Source organism: Taeniopygia guttata, chromosome 3 (assembly GCF_048771995.1).
Source record: "Taeniopygia guttata chromosome 3, bTaeGut7.mat, whole genome shotgun sequence".
Lineage (NCBI taxonomy): Eukaryota > Metazoa > Chordata > Aves > Passeriformes > Estrildidae > Taeniopygia > Taeniopygia guttata.
In genome coordinates this window covers 1,947,201-1,965,270 of record NC_133027.1, presented here as the reverse complement: position 1 = coordinate 1,965,270, position 18,070 = coordinate 1,947,201, and the positions used below count along the sequence as shown (strand labels likewise).

Sequence of the window (18,070 nt, the reverse complement as noted above, 5' to 3'; positions counted from 1 at the left end):
ATTTTTTGGGATTTTGGGGGATTTTTTAAGGATTTTTAGGGGGAATTTCTGGGGAATTTTCTGGGGATTCTTTTGGCATTTTTGTGGGATTTTTGTGGGAATTTTAGGGGGATTTTTGGGGATTTTTTGAGGATTTTTTTGGGATCTTTGTGAGATTTTTGTGGGAATTTTGTGGGATTTTTTTGGGAATTTTGTGGGGATTTTTTGGGAATTTTTGGGGGGTTTTAGGGGAAATTTTGGGGTATTTTTGTGGGATTTTTCTGGGATATTTTTGGATTTTTTTTTTTTTGATTTTTGTGGAGATTTTTTTGGGAATTTTTTGGGGTTTATTTGGGAGATTTTTTGGGGATTTTTTTGGGATTTTTGTGAGAATTTTGTGGGATTTTTTGGGATTTATGGGATTTTATGGGATTTTTCTGATTTTAATGGGATTTTTTGGGATTTCATGGAATTTTCTGGGATTTTTAAGGGATTTCCCAGGATTTTATGGGTTTTTTTGCGATTATTGTGGATTTTTTAGGTTTTTCCCCGGGTTTTGTGGGATTTTATTGGGATCTTTTGGGATTTTATGGGATTTTTTGGGATTTTTATGGGATGTTTTTTGTATTTTTAGGTTTACATGGGTTTTTTGGGGATTTTATTGGGATTTTATTGGGATTTTATTGGGATTTTGTGGCATTTCATGGGATTTCGTGGGGTTTTATTGGGATTTCATGGGACTTTGCAGGATTTTGTGGGATTTTTTGGGGTTTAATGGGATTTTTTGGGATATTTTTGGGGATTTTGCGGGACTTTGTGGGGTTTTATGGAATTTTTTTAGATTTTTGTGGATTTTTTTTCATTTACACTGATTTTATTGGGATTTTATTGGGATTTTGTGGGATTTTATGGGATTTTGTGGGGTTTTATTGGGATTTTATGGGATTTTTTTATTTTTTAGGTTTTTGCAGGATTTTGGGGGGGTTTTACGGGATTTCATGGGATTTTATTGGGATTTAATGGGTTTTTTTTTATTTTGTGGATTTTATGGGAATTTTTCTATATTTTTTAGGTTTTCACAGAGTTTTATTGGGATTTTGTGGGATTTTATGGGATTTCACGGGATTTCCCAGGATTTTTCAGATTTTTATGGGATTTTTTTGATTTTTGTTGATTTTTAGGTTTTTCCCAGGGTTTTGTGGGGTTTTATTGAGATTTCATGGGATTTTATGGGATTTTTTTTATTTTTTAGGGTTTTGTCGGGTTTTTTTGCAATTTCACAGGATTTTGTGGGGCTCTATTGGGATTTCATGGGATTTCATGGGATTTCTTCGGATTTTCTAGGTTTTTGCTGTTTTTATTGGGATTTCACAGGATGTTTTGGGGTTTTATTGGGATTTCATGTGATTTTATGGGATTTCTTTGGATTTTTTGGGTTTTTGCTGAGTTTTCTTGGGATTTAGTGGGATTTTGTGGGGTTTTATTGGGGTTTTATTGGAATTTAGTGGGATTTTATGGGATTTCTTTGGATTTTTTAAGTTTTTGCTGGGTTTTATTGGGATTTCATGGGATTTTATGGCATTTCTCTGGATTTTTTAACTTTTCGACGGGTTTTATTGGGATTTCACAGGATTTTGTGGGGTTTTATTGGGATTTCATGGGATTTTATGATTTTTGATGCTTTTTTTTCACTTTGTGGGATTTTTGGCACTTTGTTTAGGCTTTCACAGCATTTCACGGGGTTTTTTGGGGATTTTGTTGGGTTTTATTGGAATTTTGTGGGGTTTTATTGGGATTTCATGGGATTTTATGGGATTTTTTTTTATTTTTTAGGTTTTCTTGGGGTTTTATTGGGATTTCACAGGATTTTGTGGGGGTTTATTGGGATTTCATGGGATTTCATGGGATTTTTTGGGATTTGTTTTGATTTTTAAGGTTTTTGCTGGATTTTATTGGGATTTTGCAGGATTTTGTGGGGCTCAGTTGGGATTTCATGGGATTTTATGGGGTTTTTTTGGATTGTTTAGGTTTTTGCCGGGTTTTATTGGGATTTAGTGGGATTTTGTGGGGCTTTATTGGGATTTCATGGGATTTTATGGGATTTCTTTGGATTTTTTTAGGTTTCGCTGAGTTTTATTGGAATTCTGTGGGATTTTGTGGGGTTTTATTGGGATTTTGCAGGATTTTGTGGGGTTTTATTGGGATTTTATGGGATTTCATGGGATTTTATGGGATTTCTTTGGATTTTTTAAGTTTTTGCTGGGTTTTATTGGGATTTCATGGGATTTTATGGGGTTTTATCGGGATTTCATGGGATTTTATGGGATTTCATGGGATTTTGTGGATTTATTTGGATATTTTAAGTTTTCACTGGGTTTTATTGGGATTTAGTGGGATTTTATGGGATTTCTTTGGATTTTTAAGTTTTTGCTGGGTTTTATTGGGATTTCATGGGATTTTATGGGGTTTTATTGGGATTTAATGAGAATTTATGGCATTTTTAAGGTTTTTACAGGATTTTTTACCTTTCCTCCCAATTCCACACTCTTTCATTGCTACTTAACACCATTTTCCATTATTTCCTCTCCTTTTTTTACCATTTTTCCAATTCCCACGCGGTTTTTTTTGCCTTTCATGGGATTTTGTGGGGGTTTTATTGGAATTTAGTGGGATTTTATGGGATTTCTTTGGATTTTTTAAATTTTTATTGGGTTTTATTAGGATTTCATGGGATTTTATGGGGGTTTATTGGGATTTCATGGGATTTTATGGGATTTTTTGGGATTTTTTGGGATTTTTTTTTGATTTTTAAGGTTTTTGCCGGGTTTTATTGGGATTTTGCAGGATTTTGTGGGGTTTTATTGGGATTTTATGGGATTTTTTTATTTTTTAGATTTTCACGGGTTTTTTTGCGATTTCACAGGATTTTTGGGGGGGGGTTGGGATTTTGTGGGGCTCTATTGGGATTTCTTTGGATTTTATGGGATTTCTTTTGATTTCTTAGGTTTTCGCTGGGTTTTATTGGGATTTCATGGGATTTTATGGGATTTCTTTGGATTTTTTAAGTTTTTGTTGGGTTTTATTGGAATTTTATGGGGTTTTATCGGGATTTCATAGGATTTTATAGGATTTTCTGTGCTTTTTTTTCATTTTTTACCTTTCCTCACAATTCCACACTCTTTCATCGCTATTTAACACCATTTTACGTTATTTCCTTTCCTTTTTTCACCATTTTTTCAATTTCCACGGGGGTTTTTTTGCCTTTCATGGGATTTTTTGGGGGTTTTATTGGGATTTCATGGGATTTCATGGGATTTCTTTGGATTTTTTAAGTTTTCGCTGGGTTTTTTTGTGATTTCACAGGATTTTGTGGGGTTTTATTGGGATTTTATGGGATTTTTTGGGATTTTTTGGGTTTTGGCTGGGTTTTATTGGGATTTCATGGGATTTTGTGGGGCTCAGTTGGGATTTCATGGGATTTTATGGGATTTCTTTGGATTTTTTTAGGTTTCGCCAGGTTTTATTGGGATTTCACAGGATTTTGTGGGGGTTTAGTGGGATTTTATCGGATTTATTTGGATTTTTTTTTGTTTTCGCTGAGTTTTCTTGGGATTTAGTGGGATTTTGTGGGGTTTTATTGGGGTTTTATTGGAATTTCCTGGGATTTTATGGGATTTGTTTGGATTTTTTAAGTTTTCGCCGGGTTTTACTGTGATTTTGCAGGATTTTGTGGGGTTTTATTGGGATTTCATGGGATTTTTGGGGATTTTTTAGGTTTGTACTGGTTTTTTTTCACTTTGTGGGATTTTTGGCACTTTATTTAGGCTTTCACAGCATTTCACGCGTTTTTTGGGGGATTTTGTTGGGTTTTATTGGAATTTTGTGGGGTTTTATTGGGATTTCATGGGATTTTATGGGATTTCTTTGGATTTCTTAGGTTCTTGTGGGGTTTTATTGGGATTTCACAGGATTTTATGGGGTTTTATCGGGTTTTATGGGATTTTTTCTGTGTTTTTTTTTATTTTTTAGATTTTCTCAGAATTTCATGGGGTTTTATTGGGATTTGAGGTGATTTTATGGGATTTTATGGGGTTTTTTGGATTTTTTTACCTTTCCTCAGAATTTTATGGGGTTTCATTGGGATTTGAGGTGGTTTCATGGGATTTTATGGGATTTCTTTGGATTTTTTAACTTTTTGCCGGGTTTTATTGGGATTTTGCAGGATTTTATGGGGTTTTATTGGAATTTAGTGGGATTTTATGGTATTTCTTTGGATTTTTTAACTTTTCGCCGGGTGTTATCGGGATTTCATAGGATTTTATTGGGATTTTGCAGGATTTTGTGGGAGTTTATTGGGATTCCATGGGATTTTATGGGATTTTTTTGCATTTTTTTAGATTTTCACTGGTTTTTTTGCGATTTGACAGTATTTTGTGGGATTTTGTGGGGCTCAATTGGGATTTCATGGGACTTTTTTTTTTTCCATTTTCGCTGGGTTTTATTGGGATTTTGTGGGGGTTTATTGGGATTTCATGGGATTTTATGGGATTTTTTAAGTTTTTGCTGGGTTTTATTGGGATTTCACAGGATTTTGTGGGGTTTTATTGGGATTTAGTGGGAATTTGTGAGGTTTTATGGGGTTTTTTTGGAGTTTTTTAGATTTTCTCACACTTCCACTGTGTTTTAATGATATTTGACGTGATTTTACGTTATTTTCTGTCCTTTTTTTACCTTTTTTTCGATTTCTGTGGGGTTTTTTTAGCCTTTCATGGGATTTTGTGGGCCTCAATTGGGACTTCATGGGATTTTATGGGATTTCTCCAGATTTCTTAAATTTCCACTGGATTTTATTGCGATTTCACAGGATTTTGTGGGGTTTTATTGGGATTTCATGGGATTTTATGGGATTTTTTGGGAATTTTCAGGTTTTTGTTGGGTTTTATTGGGATTTCACAGGATTTTATGGGTTTTTTTTGGGATTTTATGGGATTTTTAAGGTTTTTACAGGATTTTTTCACCTTTTCTCATAATTTCACGGGGTTTTATTGGGATTTGAGGTGATTTTATGGGATTTTATGGGATTTCTTTGGATTTTTTAGGGTTTTGTTGGGTTTTTTTGTGATTTCACAGGATTTTGTTGGGGTTTATTGGAATTTAATGGGAATTTATGGGGTTTTTTTTATTTTTTAGGTTTTCGTGGGGTTTTCACAGGATTTTGTGGGGGGTGTGGGATTTTGTGGGGTTTTATTGGGATTTCATAGGATTTTTTGGCATTTCTTTGGATTTTTTAGGTTTTTACTGGGGTTTTTTTTGGATTCTGCAGGATTTTGTGGGGTTTTATTGGGATTTAGTGGGATTTTATGGCATTTCTTCAGATTTTTTAAGTTTTCGCTGAGTTTTATTGGGATTTCATGGGATTTTATGGGAATTTTGGGATTTTTTAGGTTTTTGTGGGGTTTTTTTTGCTATTTCACAGGATTTTTTGAGGGTCTTTTGGATTTTGTGGGATTTTGTGGGGCTCTATTGGGATTTCATGGGATTTTATGGGTTTTTTTGGGATTTTTTAAGTTTTCGCTGGGTTTTATTGGGATTTCATGGGATTTTATGGGATTTCTTTGGATTTTTTAGGTTTTCGCTGCGTTTTATTGGGATTTTGCAGGATTTTGTGGGGCTCTATTGGGATTTTATGGGATTTCTTTGGATTTTTTTAAATTTTCACGGGGTTTTATTGGGATTTTGCAGGATTTTATGGGGTTTTATTGGGATTTAGTGGGATTTTATGGGATTTCTTTGGATTTTTAAAGTTTTCACTGGGTTTTATTGGGATCTCATGGGATTTTATGGGATTTCTTTGGATATTTTAAGTTTTCGCCGGGTTTTATTGGGATTTTGCAGAATTTTGTGGGGTTTTATTGGGATTTCATGGGATTTTACGGGATTTTTAAAGTTTTCGCTGGGTTTTATTGAGATTTTGTAGGGTTTTATCGGGATTTCATGGGATTTCTTTGGATTTTTTAAGTTTTCACTGGGTTTTATTGGGATTTCATGGGATTTTATGAGGTTTTATTGGGATTTGAGCTGATTTTATAGGATTTTCTGTGCTTTTTAAAAATTTTTTACCTTTCCTCACAATTCCACGCTCTTTCATTGCTATTTACCACCATTTTCCATTATTTCCTTTCCTTTTTTTACCATTTTTTCAATTTCCACGGGGTTTTTTTTTGCCTTTCATGGGATTTTTTGGGGTTTTATTGGGATTTCATGGGATTTTATGGGATTTCTTTGGATTTTTAAAGTTTCTGCTGGGTTTTATTGGGATTTCACAGGATTTTGTGGGGTTTTATTGGGGTTTTTTTGGAATTTAGTGGGATTTTATGGGATTTCTTTGGATTTTTTAAGTTTTTGTTGGGTTTTATTAGGATTTCATGGGGTTTTACTGGGATTTTATTGGAATTTAGTGTGAATTTATAGGATTTTCTGTGCTTTTTTTCATTTTTTACCTTTCCTCACAATTCCACGCTCTTTCATCGCTATTTACCACCATTTTCCATTATTTCCTCTCCTTTTTTCACCATTTTCTCAATTCCCACGGGGGGTTTTTTGCCTTTCATGGGATTTTTTGGGGGTTTTATTGGGATTTTATGGGATTTCTTTGGATTTTTTAACTTTTTGCTGGGTTTTATTGGGATTTCACAGGATTTTGTGGGGTTTTATTGGGATTTAGTGGGATTTTATGGGATTTCTTCGGATTTTTTAACTTTTTGCCGGGTTTTATTGGGATTTCATGGGATTTTATGGGATTTCTTTGGATTTTTTACGTTTTTGCTGGGTTTTATTCAGATTTCACAGGATTTTGTGGGGTTTTCTTGGGATTTCATAGGATTTTATGGAATTTTATGGGATTTATTTGGATATTTTAAGTTTTCACGGGGTTTTATTGGGATCTCATGGGATTTCATGGGATTTCATGGGATTTCATGGGATTTCATGGGATTTTATGGGATTTCTTTGGATTTTTTAGGTTTTCACCTTTTCTCAGAATTTTACGGGGTTTTGTTGGGATTTGAGGTGATTTTATGGGATTTTATGGGGGTTTTTTGGATTTTTTTACCTTTTCTCAGAATTTAATGGGATTTTATTGGGATCTGAGGTGGTTTTATGGGATTTTATGGGGTTTTTTTGGATTTTTTAGATTTTCACTGGGTTTTATTGGGATTTCACAGGATTTTTGGGGGTTTTATTGGGATTTCATAGGATTTTTTGGCATTTCTTTGGATTTTTTAGGTTTTTTCTGTTTTTGTTGGGATTTCACAGGATTTTGTGGGGCTCTATTGGGATTTCATGGGATTTATTTGGATTTTTTAGGTTTTTGTGGGGTTTTTTGTGATTTCACAGGATTTTGTGGGATTTTATTGGGATTTCATGGGATTTTATGGGATTTCTTTGGATTTTTTAGGTTTTTGCTGGGTTTTATTGGGATTTCACAGGATTTTGTGGGGTTTTAGTGGGATTTCATGGGATTTCTTTGGATTTTTTAACTTTTTGCTGGGTTTTATTGGGATTTCATGGGATTTTATGGGGTTTTTTAATTTTTTAGGGTTTTGCTGGGTTTTATTGGGATTTCATAGGATTTTATGGGATTTTTTGGGATTTTTTAAGTTTTTGCTGGGTTTTATTGGGATTTCATGGGATTTTACGGGGTTTTATCGGGATTTCATGGGATTTCATGGGATTTTTTTGGGATTTTTTGGGTTTTTTAACTTTTCGCTGGGTTTTATTGGGCTTTTTCAGGATTTTATGGGGTTTTATTGGGATTTCATGGGATTTTATGGGATTTTATGGGATTTTTGGGGATTTTTCAGGTTTTCGCTGCGTTTTATTGGGATTTTGCAGGATTTTGTGGGGTGTTATTGGGATTTTATGGGATTTTTTTATTTTTTAGATTTTCACGTGTTTTTTTGCGATTTCACAGGATTTTTTGGGGGGGGTTGGGATTTTGTGGGGCTCTATTGGGATTTCTTTGGACTTTTTAGGTTTTGTGGGGTTTTTTTGCTATTTCACAGGATTTTGTGGGGCTCTATTTGGATTTCATGGGATTTTATGGCATTTCTCCGGATTTTTTAACTTTTCGCCGGGTTTTATTGGGATTTCACAGGATTTTGTGGGGCTTTATTGGGATTTTATGGGATTTTATGGGATTTTTTTGGATTTTTTCGATTTTCTCTTGGTTTTATTGGGTTTCCATAGGATTTTGTGGGGGTTTTTTTGGATTTGGGGGGGTTTAGTGGGATTTTTTAGATTTTTGCAGGATTTTTTTGGGTTTTATTGGAGTTTTATTGGGATTTCATGGGATTTTATGGGGTTTTATCGGGATTTCATAGGATTTTATGGGATTTTCTGTGCTTTTTTTTCATTTTTTACCCTTTCCTCCCAATTCCACGCTCTTTCATTGCTATTTAACACCATTTTCCATTATTTCCTCTCCTTTTTTTACCATTTTTCCAATTCCCACGGGGTTTTTTTTGCCTTTCATGGGATTTTGTGGGGGTTTTATTGGGATTTTATGGGATTTTATGGGATTTTTTGGGATTTGTTTTGATTTTTAAGGTTTTTGCTGGATTTTATTGGGATTTTGCAGGATTTTGTGGGGGTTTATTGGGATTTCATGGGATTTTTTCTGTGGTTTTTTTTTAGATTTTCTCAGAATTTCATGGGGTTTTATTGGAATCTGAGGTGATTTTATGGGATTTTATGGGGGTTTTTTGGATTTTTTCACCTTTTCTCAGAATTTCATGGGGTTTTATTGGGATTTAATGAGAATTTATGGGATTTTATGGGTTTTTTTCGATTTTTTTAGATTTTCTCATACTTCCACCGTGTTTTAATGATATTTGACGCGATTTTACGTTATTTTCTTATATTTTTTTCGATTTCTGTTGGGTTTTTTTCCCCTTTCCCGGGATTTTTGGGTTATATGGAATTTGTGACACGTGTGACCCGTGTGACCCGTGTGCCATCGTGTCCCCGCAGCGGTGGCGGTGTCACCATGCGGTCGGTGCTCTGGGAGCTGCTGCTGCTGTGGCTCTGCGCCCGCGCCCGCGGCGACTGCCGGGGGGAGTGTCTGAGCTGCGAGCGGCGCCTGGAGGGCGGCGGCTTCGATGGCCTCGTGAGTGACACCAACTTGTCACCTTGTCATTGTCATCTGTCACTGTCACCTGTCCTTTGTCACCTGTCCTTTGTCCTTTGTCATCTGTTCCTGTCTCTGTTCCTTGTCCCCACGTCTGGTGGGTCTCGGCTCCTTTTTGTTCTTTTGGGGTTTGGGGACATCGTCTGGTGGCTTCGATGGCCTCGTGAGTGACACCAACTTGTCATTGTCACCTGTCACCTGTCCCTGTCACTGTCACCTGTCCTCTGTCACTGTCACCTGTCATCTGTCCCTGTCCCCACGTCTGGTGGGTCTCGGCTCCTTTTTGGTTTTTTGGGGTTTGGGGACATCGTCTGGTGGCTTCGATGGCCTCGTGAGTGACACCAACTTGTCACTGTCATTGTCACCTGTCACTGTCCTCTGTCCTTTGTCCTCTGTCCTTTGTCCTCTGTCTTTGGCATCAAATCTGGCGGTTTTGGTTCCTTTTCGTTCTTTTGGGGTTTGGGGACATCGTCTGGTGGCTTCGATGGCCTCGTGAGTGACACCAACTTGTCACCTTGTCACTGTCACCTGTCACTGTCACCTGTCCTCTGTCATCTGTCTTTGTCCCCAAGTCTGGTGGGTCTCGGTTCCTTTTCGTTCTTTTGGGGTTTCTTTTCGTTCTTTTGGGGTTTGGGGACATCGTGAGTGTCACCAACCTGTCACCGGGGCATGTCACCTTGTCATTGTCACCTGTCACCTGTCACCTGTCACCTGTCACCTGTCCTCTGTCATCTGTCACCTGTCATCTGTTCCTGTCTCTGTTCCTTGTCCCCAAGTCTGGTGGGTCTCGGTTCCTTTTTGTTCTTTTGGGGTTTGGGGACATCGTCTGGTGGGTCTGAGGGACATCGTGAGTGCCACCACCCTGTCACTGTCACTGTCACTGTCCTCTGTCCCTGTCACCTGTCCTTTGTCCTCTGTCCCTGTCCCCAAGTCTGGTGGGTCTTGGTTCCTTTTCGTTCTTTTGGGGTTTGGGGACATCGTCTGGTGGCTTCGATGGCCTCGTGAGTGACACCAACTTGTCACCTGTCACTGTCACCTGTCACCTGTCACCTGTCCTCTGTCATCTGTCCTTTGTCATCTATCTTTGTCCCCAAGTCTGGTGGGTCTCGGTTCCTTTTCGTTCTTTTGGGGTTTCTTTTCGTTCTTTTGGGGTTTGGGGACATTGTGAGTGCCACCACCCTGTCACTGTCACCTGTCACTGTCACTGTCACCTGTCATTGTCACCTGTCACCTGTCACTTGTCCTTTGTCATCTGTTCCTGTCTCTGTTCCTTGTCCCCACGTCTGGTGGGTCTCGGCTCCTTTTTGTTCTTTTGGGGTTTGGGGACATCGTCTGGTGGCTTCGATGGCCTCGTGAGTGACACCACATTGTCACCTGTCATTGCCACCTGTCACCTGTCACTGTCCTCTGTCATCTGTCCCCTGTCCTCTATCTCTGTCCCCAAGTCTGGTGGGTCTCGGCTCCTTTTTGTTCTTTTGGGGTTTGGGGACATCGTGAGTGCCACCAACCTGTCCCTGTCCCTGTCCCTGTCCCTGTCCCTGTCACTGTCCCTGTCCCTGTCCCTGTCCTCATGTCTGGTGGGTCTGAGGGACATCGTGAGTGCCACCACCCTGTCACTGTCACTGTCACCTGTCACCTGTCCCTGTCCCCAAGTCTGGTGGGTCTCGGTTCCTTTTTGTTCTTTTGGGGTTTGGGGACATCGTCTGGTGGGTCTGAGGGACATTGGGAGTGCCACCACCCTGTCACTGTCACCTGTCACTGTCACCTGTCACTGTCATCTGTCCCTTGTCCTCTGTCCTTTGTCCTCTGTCTTTGTCATCAAATCTGGCGGTTTTGGTTCCTTTTCGTTCTTTTGGGGTTTGGGGACATCGTCTGGTGGCTTCGATGGCCTCGTGAGTGACACCAACTTGTCACTGTCACTGTCACTGTCACTTGTCATCTGTCCTTTGTCATCTGTCATCTGTCCCCTGTCCCCACGTCTGGTGGGTCTTGGTTCCTTTTCGTTCTTTTGGGGTTTCTTTTCGTTCTTTTGGGGTTTCTTTTCGTTCTTTTGGGGTTTGGGGACATTGTGAGTGCCACCACCCTGTCACTGTCACCTGGGCATGTCACCTGTCACCTGTCACCTGTCACTTGGCCTCTGTCATCTGTCCTTTGTCATCTGTCCCTTGTCCTCTGTCCCTGTCCCCAAGTCTGGTGGGTCTCGGCTCCTTTTTGTTCTTTTGGGGTTTGGGGACATCCTGAGTGCCACCAACCTGTCACTGTCACCTGTCACCTGTCACTGTCACCTGTCACTGTCACCTGTCCCCAAGTCTGGTGGGTCTCGGTTCCTTTTCGTTCTTTTGGGGTTTGGGGACATCGTCTGGTGGGTCTGAGGGACATCGTGAGTGCCACCAACCTGTCACTGTCACCTGTCACCTGTCACTGTCACCTGTCACCTGTCCCCACATCTGGTGGATCTGGGCTCAGATCCCAAATAAGGCTGAAGATCCCAACCCAGGATGGAGATCCCAAACCAGGATGGAGATCCCAAACCAGGATGGAGATCCCAACCCAGGATGGAGATCCCAAACCAGGATGGAGATCCCAACCCAGGATGGTCCCAAATGTGGGTGAAGATCCCAAATGAGGATGGAGATCCCAAACCAGGATGGAGATCCCAAACCAGGATGGAGATCCCAAACCAGGATGGAGATCCCAACCCAGGATGGAGATCCCAAATGAGGATGGAGATCCCAAACCAGGATGAAGATCCCAAACCAGGATGGAGATCCCAACCCAGGATGGAGATCCCAAACCAGGATGGAGATCCCAACCCAGGATGGAGATCCCAACCCAGGATGGAGATCCCAAACCAGGATGGAGATCCCAACCCAGGATGGAGATCCCAAACCAGGATGGAGATCCCAAATGTGGATGGAGATCCCAGACCAGGATGAAGATCCCAACCCAGGATGGAGATCCCAAACCAGGATGGAGATCCCAACCCAGGATGGAGATCCCAAATGTGGGTGAAGATCCCAAACCAGGATGGAGATCCCAAACCAGGATGGTCCCAAACCAGGATGGAGATCCCAAATGTGGGTGAAGATCCCAAATGTGGGTGAAGATCCCAAATTTTGGTGGAGATCCCAAACCAGGATGGAGATCCCAAATGAGGGTGGAGATCCCAAACCAGGATGGAGATCCCAAATGAGGATGAAGATCCCAAATCTGGATGAAGATCCATGACCGTGTCCCAGCGTTCCCGGAGGATTGTCCACCACGTGGTGGGATTTGGGATCTCCTGGAAGGAACCTCCTGGTGGGATTTGGGATCTCCTGGAAGAACCGTCGTGGTGGGATTTGGGATCTCCTGGAAGAACCGTCGTGGTGGGATTTGGGATCTCCTGGAAGGAGCCTCGTGGTGGGATTTGGGATCTCCTGAAGGAACCTCCTGGTGGGATTTGGGATCTCCTGGAAGGATCCTCGTGGTGGGATTTGGGATCTCCTGAAGGATCCTCGTGGTGGGATTTGGGATCTCCTGGAAGGAACCTCGTGGTGGGATTTGGGATCTCCTGAAGGAACCTCATGGTGGGATTTGGGATCTCCTGGAAGAAACCTCCTGGTGGGATTTGGGATCTCCTGGAAGAACCATTGTGGTGGGATTTGGGATCTCCTGGAAGGAACCTCCTGGTGGGATTTGGGATCTCCTGGAAGGAACCTCGTGGTGGGATTTGGGATCTCCTGAAGGAACATCCTGGTGGGATTTGGGATCTCCTGAAGGAACCTCATGGTGGAATTTGGGATCTCCTGGAAGGATCCTCATGGTGGGATTTGGGGTCTCCTGGAAGGATCCTCATGGTGGGATTTGGGATCTCCTGGAAGGATCCTCGTGGTGGGATTTGGGATCTCCTGGAAGGAGCCTCCTGGTGGGATTTGGGATCTCCTGAAGGAACCTCATGGTGGAATTTGGGATCTCCTGGAAGGATCCTCGTGGTGGGATTTGGGATCTCCTGGAAGGATCCTCCTGGTGGGATTTGGGATCTCCTGGAAGGATCCTCGTGGTGGGATTTGGGATCTCCTGGAAGGAGCCTCGTGGTGGGATTTGGGATCTCCTGAAGGATCCTCGTGGTGGGATTTGGGATCTCCTGGAAGGAACGTTATGGTGGGATTTGGGATCTCCTGGAAGGATCCTCCTGGTGGGATTTGGGATCTCCTGAAGGATCCTCCTGGTGGGATTTGGGACTTCCTGGAAGGAGCCTCCTGGTGGGATTTGGGATCTCCTGAAGGATCCTCCTGGTGGGATTTGGGATCTCCTGGAAGGAACCTCATGGTGGGATTTGGGATCTCCTGAAGGATCCTCGTGGTGGGATTTGGGATCTCCTGAAGGAGCCTCGTGGTGGGATTTGGGATCTCCTGGAAGGAACCTCGTGGTGGGATTTGGGATCTCCTGGAAGGAGCCTCGTGGTGGGATTTGGGATCTCCTGGAAGGAGCCTCGTGGTGGGATTTGGGATCTCCTGAAGGATCCTCCTGGTGGGATTTGGGATCTCCTGAAGGAGCCTCGTGGTGGGATTTGGGATCTCCTGAAGGAACCTCCTGGTGGGATTTGGGATCTCCTGGAAGGATCCTCGTGGTGGGATTTGGGATCTCCTGGAAGGAACCTCGTGGTGGGATTTGGGATCTCCTGGAAGGAGCCTCGTGGTGGGATTTGGGATCTCCTGGAAGGAGCCTCGTGGTGGGATTTGGGATCTCCTGAAGGATCCTCCTGGTGGGATTTGGGATCTCCTGAAGGATCCTCGTGGTGGGATTTGGGATCTCCTGGAAGGAACGTCCTGGTGGGATTTGGGATCTCCTGGAAGGAACCTCATGGTGGGATTTGGGATCTCCTGGAAGGACCCTCGTGGTGGGATTTGGGATCTCCTGAAGGAACCTCCTGGTGGGATTTGGGATCTCCTGGAAGGAAGCTCGTGGTGGGATTTGGGATCTCCTGAAGGATCCTCGTGGTGGGATTTGGGATCTCCTGAAGGAACCTCATGGTGGGATTTGGGATCTCCTGAAGGATCCTCGTGGTGGGATTTGGGATCTCCTGAGGTTCTGGGCTGGAAGGAACCTCCTGGTGGGATTTGGGATCTCCTGGAAGGAACCTCGTGGTGGGATTTGGGATCTCCTGAAGGAACCTCGTGATGGGATTTGGGATCTCCTGGGAGGAACGTCGTGGTGGGATTTGGGATCTCCTGGAAGGATCCTCCTGGTGGGATTTGGGATCTCCTGGAAGGAACCTCCTGGTGGGATTTGGGATCTCCTGGAAGGAACCTCCTGGTGGGATTTGGGATCTCCTGGAAGGAGCCTCGTGGTGGGATTTGGGATCTCCTGGAAGGAGCCTCGTGGTGGGATTTGGGATCTCCTGGAAGGAGCCTCGTGGTGGGATTTGGGATCTCCTGAAGGAACCTCCTGGTGGGATTTGGGATCTCCTGTAAGAACCGTCGTGGTGGGATTTGGGATCTTCTGGAATGAACCTCCTGGTGGGATTTGGGATCTCCTGGAAGGAACCTCCTGGTGGGATTTGGGATCTCCTGGAAGGAGCCTCGTGGTGGGATTTGGGATCTCCTGGAAGGAGCCTCGTGGTGGGATTTGGGATCTCCTGGAAGGAGCCTTGTGGTGGGATTTGGGATCTCCTGGAAGGAACCTCATGGTGGGATTTGGGATCTCCTGGAAGGAACCTCCTGGTGGGATTTGGGATCTCCTGAAGGAGCCTCCTGGTGGGATTTGGGATCTCCTGAAGGATCCTCGTGGTGGGATTTGGGATCTCCTGGAAGGAACCTCATGGTGGGATTTGGGATCTCCTGGAAGGAACCTCGTGGTGGGATTTGGGATCTCCTGGAAGGATCCTCCTGGTGGGATTTGGGATCTCCTGGAAGGATCCTCCTGGTGGGATTTGGGATCTCCTGGAAGGAACCTCATGGTGGGATTTGGGATCTCCTGGAAGGATCCTCGTGGTGGGATTTGGGGTCTCCTGGAAGGAGCCTCGTGGTGGGATTTGGGATCTCCTGGAAGGATCCTCGTGGTGGGATTTGGGATCTCCTGGAGGAACCTCATGGTGGGATTTGGGATCTCCTGAAGGATCCTCGTGGTGGGATTTGGGATCTCCTGGAAGGAACCTCATGGTGGGATTTGGGATCTCCTGAAGGATCCTCGTGGTGGGATTTGGGATCTCCTGGAAGGAACGTCCTGGTGGGATTTGGGATCTCCTGAAAGGATCCTCATGGTGGGATTTGGGATCTCCTGGAAGGAGCCTCCTGGTGGGATTTGGGGTCTCCTGGAAGGAGCCTCGTGGTGGGATTTGGGATCTCCTGGAAGGATCCTCGTGGTGGGATTTGGGATCTCCTGGAGGAACCTCATGGTGGGATTTGGGATCTCCTGAAGGATCCTCGTGGTGGGATTTGGGATCTCCTGGAAGGAACCTCATGGTGGGATTTGGGATCTCCTGGAAGGATCCTCCTGGTGGGATTTGGGATCTCCTGGAAGGAACCTCCTGGTGGGATTTGGGGTCTCCCGGAAGGAACCTCCTGGTGGGATTTGGGGTCTCCCGGAAGGAACCTCCTGGTGGGATTTGGGGTCTCCCGGAAGGAACCTCCTGGTGGGATATGGGATCTCCTGGAAGGAACGTCATGGTGGGAGTTTCCATGTCCAGCTTGGCCTGGAAAGGGATGGGATCCAACCATGGTGATTTTGGTGGCACCAAAAATGGAGTTTCCATGTCCATGTCCAGCTTGGAAGTGGATGAGATCCCACCTCCATCCACCATCTTGTCCCACCTCCTTCCACCATCTTGTCCCACCTCCATCCTGTCCCACCTCCATCCTCCATCTTGTCCCACCTCTTTCCACCATCTTGGTGTCACCTTTGGGTCACTTTGGTGTCACTTTGGTGCCACCTTCTTGTCCCCTTTGGGTCACTTTGGTGCCACCTTCTTGTCCCCTTTGGGTCACTTTGGTGCCACCTTTGGGTCACTTTGGTGTCACCTTTGGGTCACTTTGTGTCACCTTTGTATCACCTTTGGTGTCACCTTTGGGTCACTTTTGTGTCCCCTTGGGGTCCCCTTGGTTCCACCTTTGGGGTCACTTTGGGGTCACCTTTGGGTCACCTTTGGGTCACTTTCGGGTTAATTTGGGGTCACCTTTTGGTCACTTTGGTGTCACTTTTTGGGTCAACTTTGGGGTCACCTTTGGGTCACTTTGGGGTCACTTCTGGGTCACTTTGGGGTCACTTCTGCGTCACTTTGGGGTCACCTTTGGGTCACTTTGGGGTCACCTACTTCCATCATCTTGTCCCACATCCTTCCACCATCTTGTCCCACCTCCTTCCACCATCTTGTCCCACCTCCGTCCACCATCTTGTCCCACCTCCTTCCTTGGGTTGACCGTTGGGTCGACCATCGATTTGTCCATTGGGTTGTCCATTGGTTTGACCATTGAGTTGACCATTGTGTCGCCCATTGGGTCGACCATCGAGTCGTCCATTGGGTTGACCATTGCGTTGTCCATTGGGTTGTCCACTGGATCAACCATCGATTTGTCCATTGGGTTGTCCATTGGGTCGACCATTGGGTTGTCCATTGGGTCGACCATTGGGTTTTCTATTGGGTCGACCATTGGGTTGACCATTGGGTTGACCATCGAGTTGTCCATTGGGTTGTCCATTGGGTTGTCCATTGCATTGTCCATTTGGTTGATTGTTGGGTTGTCCATTGGTTCGACCATTGGGTTGTCCATTGAGTTCACCATTGGGTTGTCCAGTGGGTTGACCATTGAGTCGTCTATTGGTTTGACCATTGCGTTGACCATCGGGTTGACCATTGTGTTGTCCATTGGGTCGACCATCAATTTGTCCATTAGGTTGCCCATTGGGTCAACCATCGATTTGTCCATTGAGTTGTCCATTGGGTTGTCCATTGGGTTGTCCATTGGGTTGTCCATTGAGTTGTCCATTGGGTTTTCCATTGGGTTGACTGTTGGGTTGTCCATTGGGTTGTCCATTGAGTTGTCCATTGGGTTTTCCATTGGGTCAACCATCGATTTGTCCATTGGGTTGTCCATTGGGTTGACCATTGATTTGTCCATTGAGTTGATCTTTGGGTTTTCCATTGGATCGACCATCGATTTGTCCATTGGGTTGACCATTGGGTTGTCCATTGGGTTGTCCATTGGGTTGACCATTGGTTCGACCATCGGGTTGTCTATTGGGTTGACCCTTGGATTGTCCATTGGGTTGTCCATTGAGTTGTCCATTGGGTTGTCCATTGGGTCGACCATCCCTTTGTCCATTGGGTTGTCCATTGGGTTGACCATTGGGTTGACCATTGGATCGACCATTGGGTCGTCCATTGGGTCACCATCGATTTGTCCATTGGGTTGACCATCATTTGTCCATTGGGTTGACCATTGGGTTGACCATTGGGTTGTCCATTGAGTTATCCATTGAGTTGTCCATCGATTTGTCCATTGGGTTGACTGTTGGGTTGACCATTGGGTTGACCATTGTGTTGACCATTGGGTTTTCCATTGAGTTGACCATTGGGTTGACCATTGGGTTGACCATCGATTTGTCCATTGGGTTGTCCATTGGGTTGACCATCGATTTGTCCATTGGGTTGACAATCGGGTCGACCATTGGGTTGTCCATTGTGTTGTCCATTGGGTTGTCCATTGGGTTGACCATTGGGTTGACCATTGAGTTTTCCATTGGGTTGTCCATTGGGTTGACCATTGGGTCGACCATCGATTTGTCCATTGAGTCAACCATTGGGTTGACCATTGGGTTGACCATTGGGTTGTCCATTGAGTCGACCAGTGGATCGACCATTGTGTCGCCCATCGATTTGTCCATTGGGTTGTCCATTGGGTTTTCCATTGAGTTGTCCAATGG

The 18,070-nt window shown here is 43.8% G+C and overlaps 1 protein-coding gene across 4 annotated transcripts in view; it reads left to right on the top strand.

Moving 5' to 3' along the window:
* PNOC (prepronociceptin) overlaps positions 1–18,070 on the top strand; it is a 45,808-nt gene that overhangs the window by 11,670 nt on the left and 16,068 nt on the right. For all 4 annotated transcript variants that reach the window (XR_012054782.1, XM_072926247.1, XM_072926246.1 and 1 more), the window contains exon 2: positions 9,010–9,145. Coding sequence is in view for 3 of the 4 variants with exons in the window: in XM_072926247.1 (XP_072782348.1) it covers positions 9,026–9,145 (120 nt within the window). In the remaining variant the exon portion in view is untranslated. The remainder of the gene's footprint in view (positions 1–9,009; positions 9,146–18,070) is intronic.